At 38.0% G+C, this 19,345-nt stretch overlaps 3 protein-coding genes across 4 annotated transcripts in view; all 3 read left to right on the top strand.

Moving 5' to 3' along the window:
• The window catches only part of LOC137277953 (uncharacterized), a 182,576-nt gene that overhangs the window by 69,894 nt on the left and 93,337 nt on the right, over positions 1-19,345 (top strand). The window lies entirely within an intron of this gene.
• The window catches only part of LOC137277950 (uncharacterized protein DDB_G0284459-like), a 156,385-nt gene that overhangs the window by 82,410 nt on the left and 54,630 nt on the right, over positions 1-19,345 (top strand). Inside the window, exons 3-4 of one of the 2 annotated variants that reach the window (XM_067809966.1) lie at positions 46-282; positions 6,490-7,701. In XM_067809966.1, the coding sequence (XP_067666067.1) occupies positions 46-282; positions 6,490-7,667 (1,415 nt within the window). In that variant the 3' untranslated portion in view covers positions 7,668-7,701. Of the gene's footprint in view, positions 1-45; positions 283-6,489; positions 10,927-19,345 lie in introns of those variants that run through there. The other variant, XM_067809965.1, reaches the window with a different exon arrangement.
• The window catches only part of LOC137277949 (glutathione hydrolase 1 proenzyme-like), a 29,186-nt gene continuing 24,954 nt past the window's right edge, over positions 15,114-19,345 (top strand). Inside the window, exon 1 of the mRNA XM_067809964.1 lies at positions 15,114-15,222. Coding sequence (XP_067666065.1) covers positions 15,180-15,222 — 43 coding nt within the window. The 5' untranslated portion in view covers positions 15,114-15,179. The remainder of the gene's footprint in view (positions 15,223-19,345) is intronic.

Genomic DNA, 19,345 nt, shown 5'->3' with positions numbered 1-19,345 from the left:
TTTGAACACTCGACTGCATCTGTAAAGAGCATTTTTCTGTTTCAGTCAAATCTCGCAGCCCTAAAAGAAAGTGCCAGACCAAGCGAAGCGTGTCGTACCCACCGATGTTCCCTACTATAATTGAGAAGGTTGAGGAGGAGGAGAAAGAGGGCAAGGAGACAGCCCGCTCTCCCCCATCACCCCTCACGCAGTTGTATGATGGACTCACCCTTCAGACGCGGCACACGTGGCCCAAGTTTCTTGGAGACTGGGCCTACGCCGACAATGCGCATCGCAATGGAGGTGCGTATCTTACCTTCGTGCACATGGTTTTCTCCTGTTGCTTAATATTGTTGTGAGATTCTAAAGATTAGTTAATTTTCAAATTATTACTCTATGATTTTGTTACGGAGACACTACGACAACCGAACTTTTTTAACGAAGAATAGAAATGTTTCCTTCAATAGATGTTCAAACAGTAAAAAAACAACTTTCTTATGATATTTCCTAGCTTCTACATTTTCAGCTGTAGCACTTTGATATTTGAACTGTTCTGAACTTCAAAGCATATTTGAGACACAGCTATATCAACTGCCCTCCCAGGGAAAAGGCCTTGCATTCTGATCAACATCGCTAGGGCTTTTGGGAAAGTGGCAAATGTTTGTTGAAATGAAACGAAAGATGAAGTAAAAAGGTGGAAGTAACAGATTCATCAGCCTAGTGTCAATCTGAGGATTACTGGAATGTTATTAGCTCGAAGGCATATTGTCAAAGTGTCGGGTTATCAGAAGTTCGAATACCGAGAGTAGATCAAACCCAGCTGAAGGTTAAATGGATATTGTCTCCATGTAAGATTAAGCTCCCACCGAAGTTTACCTTAAAGCGATATTTAAAGTTAATTAGTCCTTGTTTACCAGGTAGTGATGTATATTTAGGTACATAGGAAAATGAGACGTACAGTCTGCAACATTCTTGTGTTTGGAATGAGGACAAATATAACATTTTTGAGTTATGATTACCTTAGCTTATTTTATCATATTTATATATAAAGTATTAAAAAATACTCTGGCATTTATAAACTTTAAACAATATGGACATAATAGGTATTTTATTGAATAGGAGACATCTTTAAGTCAAAGCGAAGAAGATAAGTTTTATGAAAAGTGGATGTTTTACCATGATTTTGCCAAGTGTATGTGATCTTTCTTAATTCCTTCTTCATAATCATGTACCGAGGCCTGATAATGTTGAACTCCCCAAAAATGTACTGAAATTGCGTGGGCATTCTGTGTGGTTGGTGAGTGAATGTGTTGTAGTGTGTTGTACTTTTTTAAACAAATTACTCTAATCCACCTTTTAAACTCACCTCCGGGACAATGTTATGTAAGACTTGACAGTTCCCTAGCTGTATCGCCTTGTTTAGAGCAGGGAATCAGGAAATAGGAAAAAAAAATAAAAAGTAATGCATACATGTAGATCCACATAAATACAATGATATAGTGTATATGATGATTTGTTAATCTAAACTGATAGAACTGTCTTCAAATATATAAACATATACTGGTTAATTAAGCTTTTTTTTTTCTTTGTGAAACTGTTGTTTATATTTCTTCACGCTTTCGCCTATGCACCTCTAAGTTTTTTTTGTGAAATCTTTGCTTTTCTTTAAATGGTCTTTTTTTGTTTGTTGAATTCTGGAAAATTTTTTCTTTGTGTGGCATTGTCTTTTCATGTTCTCCTGTCTATGTTTGACCTTTACTGACCTTGACCTTTCAGGGTGCGTGGTACCAATTCAGTGCTCATTTTAAATATTTGTAAGTTGTTTAGTTTCGAGCTATTTGCTTTAGTTTGCTGACTTGCATAATTCCATGTGCAGCACACATTGAGAGTGAGAAACCCTCGAACGACTACACCGCACAGTGCGCTTTGGCTTGAGTGTAGTGAAACCAGTTTAAGCACTATCAAAGAATTCTTTAATCGGCATTCTTGAAGTTATTGAGTCAAAACTGATACATACAACTTTATGGATGACAACTTCTTATTTATTTTATAGATGGACGTTTCGATATAGTTTCTCACGTCAAGGTTGATAACGATGTAAGAATCTACATCGAAACGTCTCTCTATGCAGGAAATAAATCAGAGTGAGTGAGTTCAGTTTTACGCTGCACTCAGCAATTTCCAGCTATATGGCAGCGATCTGTAAATAAGCGAGTCTGGACTAAACAATCCAGTGATCAACAGCATGAACACCAATCTGCGCAGTTGGGAACCGATTATGTGTGTCAACCAAGTCAGCGAGCCTGACCACCCGATCCTGTTAGTCGCTTCCTACGACAAACATGGGCTTCTGGAGGTCAATATTCTAAACCGAATTTCCACGGGTCAATAAATAAGTAGTTGACATGCATAAAGTTGCATGTTTTATATTTTCACTATCAATCAAACAGGAAACATGCTCTTGGTAGCTAACGGCTTTGTATTCAATTTTATATCATTATTTGGTTGTTTGTATTTCATGAAGGCAGACTCTGAACTCCTTGACAAAATATTTTTCAGTAAAATCTCAATGAAATTAAATGAAAATCTGACTTGAAATATGCTCAGTATTGTATGGACTTTCTTATATGGAACTTTATCACCAAGTACAGAAGATTGTTGTTAAAATCATGTGTTGTTATTGTGTGTTCCGTCATCATTCCGATACAAAATGAGTGTGTGTTTCTGAATAGCTGCAATGAATTCAAATTTTCAATTGTTATGCATAAATAGTTTGTAGGCTTGATTGAATTTTCACTTAAATTGCGTATCCCGTATCTTTTTTAACGCCGGGCACTGTGTTTGTATAATAAATGCACCAATAAATGAAGGCTTTCTCTGACAAGAGCATGGAGTCCTACCCTTTTCCATTTTCCTTTTCAACCTTTGAGAGGGGTAATCAGTATAAATCGACATTTATTTAGACACACACTTGAGATCATGAGAGTCAACTTATTTATCAAAGAAAGATGATAGTTTTCGCCATTTAAAGGTGAGGTAGCGTATTTATTTAACCATGCAGCCAGACACGCGCTGACGGTTAGTTAGTCGTTGGAATGGGGCTATGCAAGTCACCCAGAAACTAATGATTAAGATCAGTCAATGTTGTCTTATTTATGTTCCATGCAACAGATCGAAGACAGGCTTATTAATTTCACTGGCTTATTGACTTTCTGTAATTCTGTTTCTTTATTTGTCGTTGTTCTTGCATGGTAGATGATATTTAAATTGTTATAATTTCTTATGTAGTATCTTGGTTGTCTTCATCCTGGGACCTTGAAATTCACTAACAATGTACTTCTTTAAAGTGATCCAAATAATTGTACATCGGTACCAGCACCAGTTTCTGATGTCCATTCTTGTTGGTTTTGAAAGTGTTTTGGGTATTGCGTGGGTAGTATGGGGTTTTGTAATATCCTGGGTAGAGTGCTATGAGTGTTTGGTTAATACTGGTTCAGGTGGTGTTAGGTTGGGTAATATATGCTTGCTAGGTAGTGTGAATACCATGCGTGTTAGGTAGTGTCTGGTTGGGTAATATGCGTGCTAGGTACTGTCTGGTTGGGTAATATGCGTGTTAGGTAGTGTCTGGTTGGGTAATATGCGTGCTAGGTAGTGTCTGGTTGGGTAATATGCGTGTTGGTAGCGTCTGGTTGGGTAATATGCATGTTAGGTAGTGTCTGGTTGGGTAATATGCTTGCTAGGTAGTGTCTGGTTGGGTAATATGCGTGTTAGGTAGTGTCTGGTTGGGTAATATGCGTGCTAGGTAGTGTCTGGTTGGGTAATATGCTTGCTAGGTAGTGTCTGGTTGGGTAAAATGCGTGCTAGGTAGTGTCTGGTTGGGTAATATGCTTGCTAGGTAGTGTCTGGTTGGGTAAAATGCGTGCTAGGTACTGTCTGGTTGGGTAATATGCATGTTAGGTAGTGTCTGGTAGGGTAATATGCGTGCTAGGTAGTGTCTGGTAGGGTAATATGCTTGTTAGGTAGTGTCTGGTTGGGTAATATGCGTGTTAGGTAGTGTCTGGTTGGGTAATATGCGTGTTAGGTAGTGTCTGGTTGGGTAATATGCGTGTTAGGTAGTGTCTGGTAGGGTAATATGCGTGTTAGGTAGTGTCTGGTTGGGTAATGAGTTTCTGTGAGAACGAGTGTGACTAAATCTACAACTTATTAACACCCTCGTCACTTTTGAAAAAAAGGTACCCGAGAAGCATTTAATTCTTTTTGCAGCCTTACTTCATGGGTTGATAGGTAATTTGCTTGTTAGGTTGTGTGGGATTGGGTGATATGCTTGTTAGGTTGTGTGGGATTGGGTGATATGTTTGTTAGGTTGTGTGGGATAGTGTGATATGCTTCTTAGGTTGTGTGGGATTGGGTGATATGCTTGTTAGGTAGTGTGGGATTGGGCGATATGCTTGTTAGGTAGTGTTGGATTGTGTGATATGCTTGTTATGTAGTGTGGGATTGGTTGATATGCTTGTTAGGTTGTGTGGGACTGGGCGATATGCTTGTTAGGTTGTGTTGGATTGTGTGATATGCTTGTTATGTTGTGTGGGATTGGGTGATAAGCTTGTTATGTTGTGTGGGACTGCGCGATATGCTTGTTAAGTAGTGTGTGATTGGGTGATATTCTTCTTAGGTTGTGTGGCATTGATTGATATGCTTGTTATGTAGTGTGGGAATAAGGTAAAGATGATATTAAGTTTTACTTGAAAAAAACTTTCAAGGTGTTTTTGAGACTTGTTGGGGGGAGGAGGACGAATCCACTGAACACACCATTGGATTCGCCAATGTGATTAATGATTTCCACACCATCTGCTCTTTTATTTATGATTTATACATGCATACATGCTTTTTATTGTTCATTCAAGGTCAGTGTGTGTTTTTCTTATGCTCAGTCGTTTTGACATGACTACCCTATGTTTATTGCGATTTATTATGTATGTGTTGTCATCTTGTGACAATAACGATTTATCCTTTATGCAAGATTTTGATTTATAGTTTCTGTGAAGTCATCATATGTGTATTGAAATGTTGCTAAATAGCTACCACGTGATTTGTTGATTAGTTGGTTTGCTTTACGCCGCACCCAGCAATATTCCAGATATATATCGACAGTTTGTAAATAACCCAGTCTGAGCCAGACAATCCAATGATCAACAGAACTGGCATCATTTTACGTAACTAGAGTACGATGAAGTACGATCTTTCAACCAAGTCAGCGACCCTGACCACCCGAACCCGTTAGTCGCCTTTTACGACAAGTATGGGTTGGTGAAGACCGATTCTAACCTGGTCACCATATGTTTAATACCATTTGTCGTTCGTACATTGGCTGGCACTACGTGCATATTACGATTCGACGGTTCAAACAAGCGACCTTGTGGCTGTTACTATTTCAAACAAAGCAACCGTTTGTTTATTACTATGTACCTTAACACAAGTTGAACCTGTGTTTATTGCATTTTATCGTTTATTAAAGGCCACCATTTGTTTATTACTGTTTACCTTAACACAAGTTCAACTTGTGTTTGTTACTGTTTATCGTTTAAAAGGGTCGCTATTGGTTAGGTTCAACCTGTGTTTAATGTTATTTGTCGATGCAAATTCGCCTGTGTTTATCACGACTCCATTTAAGACCACCATCTTTTATTACGATTTATCGTTAACATACAGCCACAGGGTGTTTGTTATAATTCTTCGTCTACACATAACTCAAATTTTAAAAAAATAAAATACGATTTATCCTCCTTGCACAAGACATCATATCATTGCGACGTCAACATATTAACCATTTGCAGTGAATGTTGTGTCATCATATTGATTGACACGTCAAGGTTGCCATGGTTAATCTGACACTGATGTGGAGCAAGACGTGTTTCCGTTGCAGATAAGGAACAAGAAGACACGGTTCCTTCCCAAATACACCATCTGGCTACTTTCAGCTTAGCTACAGCTATTATTATTCTAATATGTTATTGATTTTGTTTTAGACGTAACGTTGTGAAAACACGCTTCTCTGGTTTAGTTTTGCATAGTTTGCTTTTTAAACTTGTTTCAAGGACGGAACAATTAGAAGTCTTGGTGATTTTATTAAATTTTGTTTCTAGCTACCGAGCGTTTGCCAATGAGCTTCCTCAATCGTTAACCAGTAGAAAAACGCCTGCTTTACTCACACGTATTTTCACAAACTGAAGAATTTGCTATGGTATTTGTATTTATCTTAAGTCTATTGTGTTTATATTGACAATAATCGCCCTCTTTACTGTTTTGTTAAACAGCCCCAATCGTGGATACATGAATTCAGCCCGTGATAATACTTTCGATATCAATGTTGAACTCAACATAACCAGATTCAAGAATATGCTTTTTAAGGAATTTTCAATCTGAACACGGGAGCTTTGTTATGTAGAAGATTTTGTGTCCAGGATCGCACATTGTTTTCGATAATAAAATGTGTTTGTATTCTGCTTACAGGGTCTTTTGGAAGCGAATCCGACTCCGAAGTCGGTGACGGCCATTCGCTTGAATGCATAGAACATGACGACGATGTCTTCTCAGAGGAGAGTAGTGAAAAATCAAGTGAAGGAGGACCGGGTAGCGCTTCGTTTTATGTTAGCAGTGAAGAGACTTCACCGGAATCTCCCGAGTGTTTAATTAGGGATTTGAGTGGGGACAGCACTAAAGTTTCCGGGGAAACTAAACTTGAAAACACAGTTGTTAAAAACGAACCCAACAACAACGAGCCTAAGGTTGCTAAACGAGATATGCATTTGCCCCTAACAAATGGACTTGTTTCAAATACAACTGCGCCTCTTTCAGAGTCCAAGGCAAAGGAAACCAAAAAGTCAGACTCCAAAGTTTCTTCAAAGAAAAAAGACAAGGACTCTAGTGTCAAAAAGAATGATGAAAAGAAGAAGAGTGAGAGAGCTAAAGAATCCAAAAAGAGCGAAGATGGTAAATCAGACAATTCTTTGAAAAAAATGGACTCAAAAGAAAAAACTGTGAAGAAATCCGACTCGAAGGAGAAAGTTGTGAAGAAAGAAACTACGGGTGTGAAGAAAACGGATCAGACAGAGGAATCCAAAATAAAAACCAAAACGAAAGACAACACAAAATCGTCAAAAGATGGCACCAAAGTCTCCTCGGAAAAGAAATCAGTGAAAAAATCGGACATCAAAGACAAAAAGATAGGTTCCCCTAAAAGGAAGTCAGAAAGCAAGGAAAAGAAAACGAAAGCAGATTATATCACAAATCCAGACCCTCCCATTTTGGGGGGTAGTCGCCCGCTCGTTCTGACAAATCTAAGCAGCAAAATTGCGGCCTGCGCATGCACGAACGGAAATGATGATGATAGCCAATCATTAGATGGCGGTGATGTATATACTAAAGCTAGCTGCCAACCAGAACAAAGCAAGCAGTGCAAGGATATTAGTGACGAGGTAGTGCGTTATCATGGCATCAAAGATCTGGCCATTGCACGACCGCCTGTTGTGGACGTTCCGTTTGGCCGGTTTTTCGAAGAATTTATATTCGTAGTGTGTCTGTTTACATTTCTGGCGCTATGCATCGGAATACCATCTGAAACCTTCGTGTTGGTAGTATTAGGGATGCACTTCTTCTATTCGATGGTTACCATCCTGGGACTGTGTTGAATACTAGATCATCATTTGTGTTTGAAACTACATAGTACAGACAGTCAATCTGTACCTTACAAAGTGTCTGTGTGGTATATGTACATAACGATGTGAAGAAGACGGGTGTAAGCACATCTCCCCGTCATACTCCACGATCTGTGAACATGTGTCACAATAAGCAACACCACTATCATATGAGAAGATTTTACTAGCACAACCTTTAGTGACTCTACAATCGCACCAGGAAATCCTCAGTGAGGGCCAGGTATTTTTTTAGACAGGCCCCGATCAGTGATTCCGGTCTTAATTTTGTCGATTTTGGCGCAGGTAACGTTGAGTATGACTATTCTTCGTTTAATCAACAAGGACACAAATATAAATAGCTGACACTTTCCGTCGGTTATTGCTTTCAAACTACCTCCAACTAACTTCCTTGCGTTGTACGTACTCTAAGAAAGCAGTTTCGATGGGCTTATCGCAACACGAATGCCCGCACTTGTACATAACACTGCTTCAACATACATGTGTTTAAATGCAACACAGTTATTTATTAGTTGTTGTGATGGTTACACAATTTTGAATATGCAGAACACAGCTCTAGGTGCACAGTCCATTCAATAAAATGTCAGTCAAGTGGTCACTGTTATATGTTCTCTGAATACACCATTTGCGCAATGCCTCTTGTGTCCGGGTGAATGGAGTTGTTCTGACGTCAGATAAAACGGAAAATCGGATGTGACACCAATTCAGTGAAGAAAATAAGGTGGAAAAGAAAACAATATTTGGCGACAGGATTTTTCAGAAGTACCTTGATGAATGATGAGATGATTGCTATTCATGTTAGTTACAAATTACTGTTATCAAGGAACTCCTTCGATTATTATATACAAAACACTGTTATTCTGCCACGGATAACCCAAAGTCAGATAAAGCAAAGTTAACGCAGCTCACCTTTTTACGTCACCATTGAATACAACAGTGACATTCGTTCGTCACAATTAGCTTCTGTGTTTGCAGTCCGTTATTGGCGGAAATATAACACTCAAAAACAGGATGTTCAATTTTGCGAGTATAAGACTAGCCAATGCCAATGCATATGAGACAAGGTAATATGTATCCATATAGATAAACTGTCCAATCATCATCCGTTTCCTCCTTGTTTCATCATTTGCATTTTATCAATCTTGTAAATTCAGTATTCCCTCCTTTGTTAATGATATGTAATAATCAAATTCCTTTGGAATTAAGCAACTAAACTCCAGATGATAAGTCACTGTGATCCCTTGAGGTACGGTGTAACGGTGTATTCAGTGTGTCTATGTTACCCAAACATAGCGTCTGTGAAAGACAAATGTATGATGAATGTTGGGTGCATGTGTCAACCTTGGCACGTTAGATCACCTGTCCCCTTTTCACATTGTTCCCAATCACAATCTAAGGCCAAAAGCACATTCTTGTGTTTCAGGTAATTATTTCAATGTTACGTTATTTTTGTAAAACATTAAACAAACGTATTGACATTAAACAAACGTATTGACATTAACAAACGTATTGATCAGTTTCCTAGGCTTGTTAAAAATGTGATGAAACATATTCCGGGTCTCAAATGAGAGTACGTCACTAGGAACATAAGAATATGTTTTTGTCTGGTAGTATTCAAAGCGTCATCCCAAGCAGCTGGGGAAAACTTTATGCTAAATGCAGTGTGTTATTTGCCATGTCCTGCATAGTTTCGTTATACTTGATAAATTTGATTGTATCAGTTTACACAATGACTCGATATTCAGATCTGCATTCAACATTATATCCCCAAAATGATTGTTTAAATATATGCGTCAGTATTAACCCATGAATTGTACGATATTTTTAAATGCAATGCAAATGATTATTTTACACAATTTTAGAAACTGATGGTGTTGATTATTTATATTATTTGTAGCAATAATTATATTGTCATAATTCATTAATCATCACAACTGTGGGTAATAAGGTTTCTCATATGTTTACGTAATGAGGTAAAAACACTTTCTAATGTTATTTCTGTCTAAGAATAAAACACATTATACATTAATAATTTATATTTCATGGTTTTCGGATATAGGCAGTCAACGTCGGTTGGCGGAAATATATTTATAGAAATAATTTGTGCAGGTCATTAGGCGTTTTGGAAGGAATTGGTGTGTTGTAAAAATGATTTATGATTACTGTTTAAATGCAGGATATTTATTGAAATAAAGTAATATGCATAGTCTTTGTTAGACTTGGGTTTACCACCGCTAAAGAAATCAGTCGAAGAGTAGATTCGAGTTGTATCCTATCAAAAAAGTTATATAACAGCAAAAGGTGATATTACTTCTTCTTCTGTGATAAATCGTTCTCGGTTCAAAATATTCTTAATCATTACTGTGGGTTTGTTTCAAATCCGTAAACCGGAAAATATAAACAGCGTCTCCTTAAAGAAAAAGTTCGAAAGGCAGCTAATCTAATTTTCACTTGTTTTCTATTTGCACCGTCAGTTTGTAGAACTGTGATATCAGAATGTAAGCAGTATCCCCACAATAATTATTTGTTACGGCGTGACATATAGCGTTGTTGATACATTTATTTACTTTGTGCTGTATATTTGTATATTTCATGGTGTCAAAATGTGCAGCCATGCACACACTCGATTACTGTTTAGTTGATGAAACTAATGACATGGTCGTTATCGATTGTCCGGTATTCGTGGTAGGCCCAACTGCCACATCGTCACCCGTACTATTTTATGAAATCAGAAATATTTTGAATATTCTGACAATGTTTCAAACAAGGAATATTAACAAATTTGATATTTTGAAGGACATTGATTGTTGCAATTTGTACATGTATTTGATTATTATTGACATCTCAGATCACATATCTTGAATTCTTATTCAAAATGTGTTTGTCTTGGACGAAAACGCTTTTAAACTGATTCAGGTACTTGTGACGAAAGAAAAATTCATTTGTTGCGTTTCTTTTTGTCGTCAGTATATACAACATTGTAGCATATGGTGTGGAGTAAAGGGTGGTGCATTGTATATACTACAAATACAGACTGATAATTAGTCGTGCCGTCGGGTGGAAAACAGTATCCGAACTGCCAAAATGTACAACAATTGTACATTTTGTTTTCACCGTTGAAATTAACACTGTTCGTTTATGAAATATAAATTTATTTGTTGACGATGTCAACGCAATACTAATCTTTATTGTACAGAGAGACATAAAACAAGCTATTAAAACTGGAAAATACCAACTCTGCCTCAATGTTTTTATTATTTCATCACATTTACTGCACATGCAGCACAAGAATATATCGCTATAATGCTTGAGTCAACCATCCTCGTTTATGCAGGGGATGTTTTTGGGTTTTTTTTCATTCCATTTGGATAATCACCCTGGCCCCACTATCAAAGTTTTGTTTCGTGAGTGCCATCACATTTTCGCGTGACTTCACACTAACATTCTCTCTCACACGAGAGTTATTGACTGGACAAATAGTTTCTGTCCGGTTAGTCGAGCTGGTCTCAAACCAATGTTTCACAAGTGGCTGCGTTCGGCCGGTTAATCATGAAAAGGGGAAATAATCAAGTATCTATTGGGAAGCGTAGAACCGGTGCATCTATTTGTCTTGGAATCCCAAGAGAAAAGTAGAGAGGTTTGCATACGGCATCGTTGCTTCCCTAAGAGATTTATGGATGTTTTGTTTCACACAATTGTATTTCGCAAAAGTCGGGGTTACTCAAAAATGTCAAATATATTATGCACAGAAAATTAAGAAATATTGACACGTAATGTATTAGATGTTTTCGAATTGTTGACAGCTGAAGCCGTTTTTTGTACGTTCAAGTTTGGATTCCTGTCATGTGTTTAAAAGTGCGACAGTGAGGTTAAAAAGCCCGGAGACTAGATATGAGCACAAATGTCACCCAAGAGGAGTATTCAAATTAGGTTGCCAGAATGTTTCATGTGAATCGTGGAGGTCAAAGTTTTGGTCATGTGCAAGACAAATTCTTGAAAGGTCCTCTTTTCAACAAATCTTAACCTTATGTATACTAGTAATAGCATTAACGTGTAATAGCTGAATTGAAAAATGTTTGTTTCTCTTTCATAATTGTGAACAGGACTGGTAACTGATAGAATTTCTAGAATTATATAATTTTTTTACCCTGCGTCTACTTTTCAACCATCGCCATTTTTTATGCTCATATAGTCCATTTCCCGGAGTATTGCCACACCCGTAACACTGCACATATGAATATAGTTTTACACCGCCTTTTGCAACATCAAAGCAACATCACAACGGGGAACAACAGAAATTGGCTTAGCACAGTGTACCCATGTGGAGAATCGAACCCGGGCCTTCGGCGTGACGAGCGAACGCTTTAACCGCTAGGCTACCCAAAAGCCTGCACAACATGTAGTGAAAGAGTGAGTGGCTTGTACAAACGCTTACACGGAGTCTTGTGATCATTTCGTCTCGAGTTACAATCATGACTATATGCGTGACATATCCAATCTACGAGACAAAAAACATTTGGAAGGGTTTTGTCCCAGTAAAGGGTGGGTGACTCGGTTCAATGTGCAACCCTAACACGTTTCAATCAACTCATTCCACTCTGCAAACAGAATGTGTTATAAGCTGTACGAAAACAGTTAGTTTCTTGCTTAACGTCAACCTCAGCTGTATTCCAGTTTCATGACGCCGACCTGTAAAAAACTGAGTCGGTTGTAAGACTTCAGTGATGAGCATCATGCATGTCATCGGATACGAGTCAGTATGATTTGACGCCGTTTTTAGAAACATTCCAGCAATATCACGGCATTGGATACCAGAATTGCTCTTGCACCCATGTGCCATCGGTGTGACGCGTGAACACTTTAATACAGACCAAATGCAGCCCATCAGGCGACGAGAACCTACTTACAAACATGGTTGCCTCAACATGGAGTCTCTAACTAGACTGCCCTGGACACCCAAATCGTCAGGCAGAGCTTGGGACCCTTTATTACCTTCTACTAAACTGGTCAAGAAATGTGATCTGATTTGTGTTCAAACATTGTGTATTGATCGTAAAAGAAACCGAGAAAGAATGACGAACCATTGTACATTTAAAGTTAACTGTCCAGCGAGAACGCTCATCTATAAACCAGGATCTGCACATTCACAAACATCCCCGCCAGTATTTTTTTTATATTTCTTGAATAATACATGCGAATTTTGTTGGAAAATTGCATCAAGAAAAACACTAAGTGGTGAAACAGACAAGGGGAAGGGGGACTGCACAATCTCGCCATCTTTAAAATTGATCTCATTCTGTTATTTCATTATCCATCACTTGTTTAAAGGTCTCACTGGAGAAATGGCAAAAACAGGATTCGTCAGTAAATGGGCTGATAAATTATTCATACAGAAGAACGATGATAATTACACCCCGAGAGCGAACACTTCCGTCACGAGCAGACAGCGGACATGTACAGCAGGGTTTGGGGAAATCGGGCACTACCAGATCTGATGCTCAGAATATTTAGACATTTCAAATGTGTGCAGCATAGTACGATGTAATGAGCTGTGAGACAGATATCTCTGTAAATAAACAGGTCGGTGGGGTAGCCTTGTGGATAAAGCGTCCGCTGGTCACGCCGATGACGCGGGTTCGATTCCCCACATGGGCACAATGTGTGAAGCCCATTTTCTGTTGTCCCCCGCCATGCCATTGCTGGAATATTGCTAAAAGCGGCAATAATAAAACTAAACTCACTCACTGTAAATAAACACAAGCAAACCTTGCATATACAATATAAATTCTTCAGAATAAATCCATGTTTAGAAATTTTATACAAAGTGTCCATGTGCCACCCATGCACATGAACCAGCATGCGTGAGAAACACTGGCTTAATTCCACTGCATGACATATGATTAAGTCTAGTATGGGGTGAGTGAGTGTATGAGTGAGTCAGTCAGTGAGTTAGGATTATCGCCCCTTTCAACATTTTTTAACCCGTGTTCCATTGTCACGTTGGGATGAGATGATTGTATTTTGGGGGATTTAATACAATTCTTTTACCCCAAGGCCGCTACTGTACTCGTTGTTGTTCTTGTTGTTGTAGTTGTTGTTGTTGTTGTTGTTGTTGTTGTTGTTGTTGGCTCTTAACGCTAAAATAGTAGTAGGTTACTGCATGGCACTAACGACTATTTTAGCGCTAAACGAGCGGTGAAATTCTAGGCCTACACTCATAGGTCTGAAAGCTAACGGATAATAACTAAAGTGTACATAACAACCACAGGGGCAGTCGCCTTTCATGGATCATCCAAAACTCATCTATTTTCGTGCTTCACTTAAGTCACATGTCACATGGTCTACCATACCTATATGATTCACAGTCATTCTTCGTAGCATGTCCATGCAGGTATTGGTTGAAGACACTTGCAGAATTAACAGTCATGTGCGTAAATGTTCTTCGCTGCACCTCCAAGCCTGTGAACCCGTCACCGTTACCGGGTACAAAGACAGAGCTGATTGTACTCGAGGTATGAGACCTTCTTCTGTATTGAAGGTATACCACAATGAACGTTTTCTGGACGTAGGAACGACGATTAACAGTTTGATTGATGTATTAATATATTTGCTATTAAATGAACCACAATGGCTTCCACCTTCACAGGTTAAGAATTAAAATGGGTTTCTTGATGCAGTAAGCGTTTTGTTAACAAGTGCTATAAAGCGAAAGAACTTATGTGCATCTAGTAAATAAGTAGATTTTGCCTCCTAAAACGTGATTAACGCAATAAACGATAAACAATATTGCATTGGGCTGTAGTGTCTAACAGAAATGTATTGAAGGTTCAGTATAAGAAAATCTAACCATAATATTTAATCGAGGAACTACGGTATATGGATCGGGTCGTCATGTTCTGTTTTCTATCCTACTTTCTCATATTTTCAGGTTAAATGTTTCATGCACAACAATTTCAAGATACTAGTTCGACACACTTACGTTGGAGCAGGACACGGGCCATGTAAATTCGATTCCACTTAGGCCCCTCGTTGTGGCTATAAATGTAATTAGTATATTGTACTAAAAAAAGTGTCAAAGCATACTACGATCTCGTGGGTCTGTTGCTGGTAATGCAAGACACAGGGTTTGTATTGCTGAAAATAATACGTCCTGGGTCCTACAAGCGTACACTGATATCCATATACATATAGAGAAGGATATATATGGATATGGATATCGGTGTACGCTTGTTGGACCCAGGATATATACTTTCAATACAATCCCCTGAAAAGCAAGATACGTGTACATCAATTTCTCAAACTGGGTCCCTTCCAACGATGAACGCATGCTAAGGATGAAACCAGTTCAAAGGGTTTTCAAAGGGAGATAACACGTTGTTTACTTCCGACTGTGTGACAGATGTGTCAAACACAAGAGAATACTGCAATATATTCGGTCGATACTTAAATGTTCAGGTCTTATTGACGTGTTATCGCATAACTTTGCAAATGGAACTTGGCCCAACTACAATGGAAGGAACAGCAGGTCATGGTGAGGAAACAATTCATTGACATTTTGAGGATTTTAGCAGATTATTGTAAATGTTCCGACTTTGGTAAAGCTCTGCCACAGACTGTGACAGAGTCGACATTGAACAGTATGATAAGCAGATACCATAGACTGCAGGTATGTGGTGTCTCCTCTGTGTCAAAATTCACGACAAATAGGTTGTTTTTAGAAACCGATGTGTCGATCAGATGGGGAAATGTTTTAATCTAAAACGTGAGGAATTAAGTTGGTTGTCTGTAGATTAACATTCGTCCGTAAAGGTAAGAATAAAGAGATTTGAAACAACCCAAAATAATTAAGGATTTTGATGTGAGCAAAAGCATGACCCACCACAATTTTTTATGTGTGCATTCTAATTTACTCTCTTCATATGTGGTGAAAAAATTGGGATGGGTCATGCTTTTGCTCACACTTGTCTATCACTCTGAAAATAAGAAAATGCAGGTTTCTAGAAGATATTGCTAAATATGTTAACTTTGAGGTCTTCAAAGAGGAAAAATAACAACATTAAAAACATAAAAAGGCAATTGGAGGTAACTTCAACGATTAATTTAGCCCTTTTTATACTAAAATTATCATGTTGTAAAATTTGGATAATCATGACATGTTGTGGGCCAATAAGGGCCTCTATCATACCTTGTCCTTTCTTATAACTGGCACTGAAATTATTAACATTATATAGTAACAAACATAATATTTATAAACAGCAAACAAGTGTTATGTGCCTCATATAACAACTACAGACAAAGTCATTGTGAAATATTCAGTCAGACACTGGGTCATGCAGGTTGGTGACTTATCTGACCACTGGCCAATCTTGCAGACTTGTCAGAGGGTCAGTCGCTATTCATGAACACTAAGCATTAGGCAGGCATTGTCTTGTGAATGAAAGAGACACTAATCAGACAGTCAGATGTGGATTGGCACAAGCCAGTGGAGGAATAAGGTGTCTTTTTAGCAAACTGATTCAGGACAATATTCCTACAAATATATAAAAAAACAAGTCTAATTAGGGTTGCCAAAAACAATGCTATTAACATGAGAAGGCAATGCAAATCTCATTAGTATCTGGCTGTGTAGTTGATGGAACAGCAGCTTGGATATGTAGTCTCTTGGCAGACTAGCCTAAAAGTCTGTCGAACCATTCTTTGCACAATTTAATCTGTTGAATCTCTCTTCACATACTGGATGGCACAAGTTACTGGCTAGTGTCTCAGTATTTCAAAAGCGTCTTTTTCATTCAAATGGCATGCCACGTACACATATACTTATGGCCCTTATTATTCAAACCTCAAAAGAAATCAGATCATCAGCCGTGATCAAATGTGTGATTAATGACAAAATCTGCTAGTCATCTTCAGCATGATATCTGGAACTCTTGAGTTGTAACAAATCAATGAACTTTAATATTTTCTTCATATGTTTCAACACATAAGGTTAATAACATGAAGGGAAAGAATTTATCCCTCTTTGTTGTTGTAACATAATGCAGTTGAATGTATCTTGACTGAACCTAAAATATTGCCCTGAATTCACTATTAACTTTTGATCAGCATAATCAAGTTTAACTATATGAAATGAAAGGCAGGACAACTTTTGATGTCATGCATCAACATGGCAGCATTCTGTGTGTTTATATTTAGCTATGTTTACATAATAATGTTTTCAAAATATTTATTAACTGTAATTACATTTGAAAGAATATATGCCATATTGGTTTCAGTTTATTTCATATTTTAATATCAAACCATGTTTTAATCTTTTTTTGCAATTGCCTCCCCTGCACAATGAATTTGATTAAAGGTAACATGCAACCCAAAAATCAAACATAATTAAAACGCAACTATCACTTATTCATGACATCTGATATACATTGTTGCTCAGTAAAAAAACAAATAAACAAAATTATAAGTGTACAAACGCGATTCAAAAGTGCAATATTTTGTACTTGGGCTTACTTCCCTCGAAACGAAGCCCTCGGGAGACCGAACCCAGTCATAGCGGGTGGCTGTGCACTCAAGGGTAACGACGACTTCCGATTGGCTGGTTCATTTGCTGATAAGCTGAGGGCGCATTGTGTGTATAGAAAGATGATCTGTTTGATGGGCCTTTTATAAATATGGCTAGTCACAAGAAAGTAAGATTCTTTATGGATAACAACTTCTTTTACTGTACTTGATGCATCATTTCAGTATGAATTCATATACCGTTGTCAAACAAAATCATATACACTAGAAGAAGTTGTTATCCATAAAGAATGTATGTAGAAATGTTGGGTTTTGTAAATACAAGTTCTCTGAATTTGAGTTCGATCAAATCAAAAATCATCTCAGCAGAGATGGTGAACTACTGCATGACTGGAAAGTGTCATTCGTCCAAGTACAAAGCAGGACTTGAAAGAGTTTGCACCAGTTTCCGTCAAATCAAGTCATTCGAAGAAATGTATGTAGCTTGTTTGCAACCCACAGACATAAAAACTTGTCATGTGTACAAGTATCACACCTGCCTAGTTACATAATGTGGCAGAGACTGGACGCAGGTGCGCGAGTCATAAATCAATTTATTTTGTTTATGGCGTATAGCCTGATAGGTGTTAAGTTCAGATTGCATGTGGTCAATGATTGAAGCTGTCTATTGTATATTGTCTTTAGCAGACAGGCAGGCAGACATACAGGTGTCAATAAACTAGACATTGAGCTTTCTCTGTGACAGAGGCTGCTTACTACAATCAACCTGCTTGTTTATTTAACGTGTAGATTATTTACTTGTTTGTGTACACAACCAAGATTAGACTACTGCTCACGACCTTATACTCCGAGCATGCATACTGTTTCAAGCTCCGCGAACCTATTCACTGCGCATGCGTTCTGGACGCAGCGCAGCACAGCTGTTGAAACCAGTTTTCCCCCCAGCGCTGGGGGGAATTTAGTGAATCGTTTGAACTCCGATTTCGCGGGCTTTTTTCTCATCGCATTGTTTTCAACTTTATAGACTGAATTGGCACTTTTCATGATTTGTTTCAGTAAGTGCATACCTAAGGGTATCAGAATCTGCAAAGTTGTGTTTTACGTTGCATGTGACCTTTAACAATGTCTTTCACAGTAAATGATTAGAAGTACTAGTAACCTGTTGAGGTAAGAACTGATTCAAGTCATGTTTATATCCGACGTACTGAGAGTGCGACACAATTTTATGAACTACTTGACCACATGCTTCGCGGTATTGCGAGGAGAGTTATTGTGAAAGATGACTGTATTCAGAAACCATTACAAATAGAAACATAGCTTATTCAGAATGTGATATAAACCCAGACACTTTTACATGAAAAAATTACACTTGTTTGTATGCATTATTCATACACATGTTCTGCTTGTATTGTCTTTCCTCCTGTGCAGTTATTTGCCCTAGATACATATTAAAAGAGCTATGTTCAAATGTTGGAACCCTGAGGAGTAAGCACAGTTTCTCTTCAGGTCAAGTCCCGTCTTTCATTATTCTTCCTATACATTTTTTAAATAACATGTTTGGTTACATTCAATGTGAACAGCTAAAATATTACAGAGATGTGTAAAACACTCATACCCAAAAGTCTGTGTAACGACCTTTGTCTCAGTATTATTCATTACACTGCTGTACTGCGTTTAAAAAACCAAGCAGGAATTCACGTCAGCAAACCTTTTCAGTTGGGAAATCAGAATACAGCTTACAAATCACAAAAGTTGACATTCATCCATACCTTCTGAATTCTTATCTCGAAAAAGATTCTGAATGTTATTTTCTGTGCGTTTGCTTCCAAGTGATTCTTATGGAACACACAATAGTGATCAGACAATTACTGAAAATAGCGTTTTTGTCAATACTGTTGGATGTCAGCTTGCAGAAATATAAGCTGATGATAACCATGTCAACCAAAAGCCCTAAGCATATATAATGCAGGTCAAATATCTGTGTGGAGAGATCAGGGTCAGCGACTGGGAATTTTGTAAGTGCCCCAGATCCCTAAACAGTAGCCATTTTCTGATTGTTAAATTCGTTTGATTGGACAGTCAAAAGCACAAAAGGGTTAGCTGATGCAACTTTCTACTAGGGTTTCTACCAAGGTTAA

Source organism: Haliotis asinina, chromosome 3 (genome assembly GCF_037392515.1).
Source record: "Haliotis asinina isolate JCU_RB_2024 chromosome 3, JCU_Hal_asi_v2, whole genome shotgun sequence".
Taxonomy (NCBI): Eukaryota; Metazoa; Mollusca; class Gastropoda; order Lepetellida; family Haliotidae; genus Haliotis; species Haliotis asinina.
This window is presented reverse-complemented; position numbering and strand designations above follow the sequence as displayed.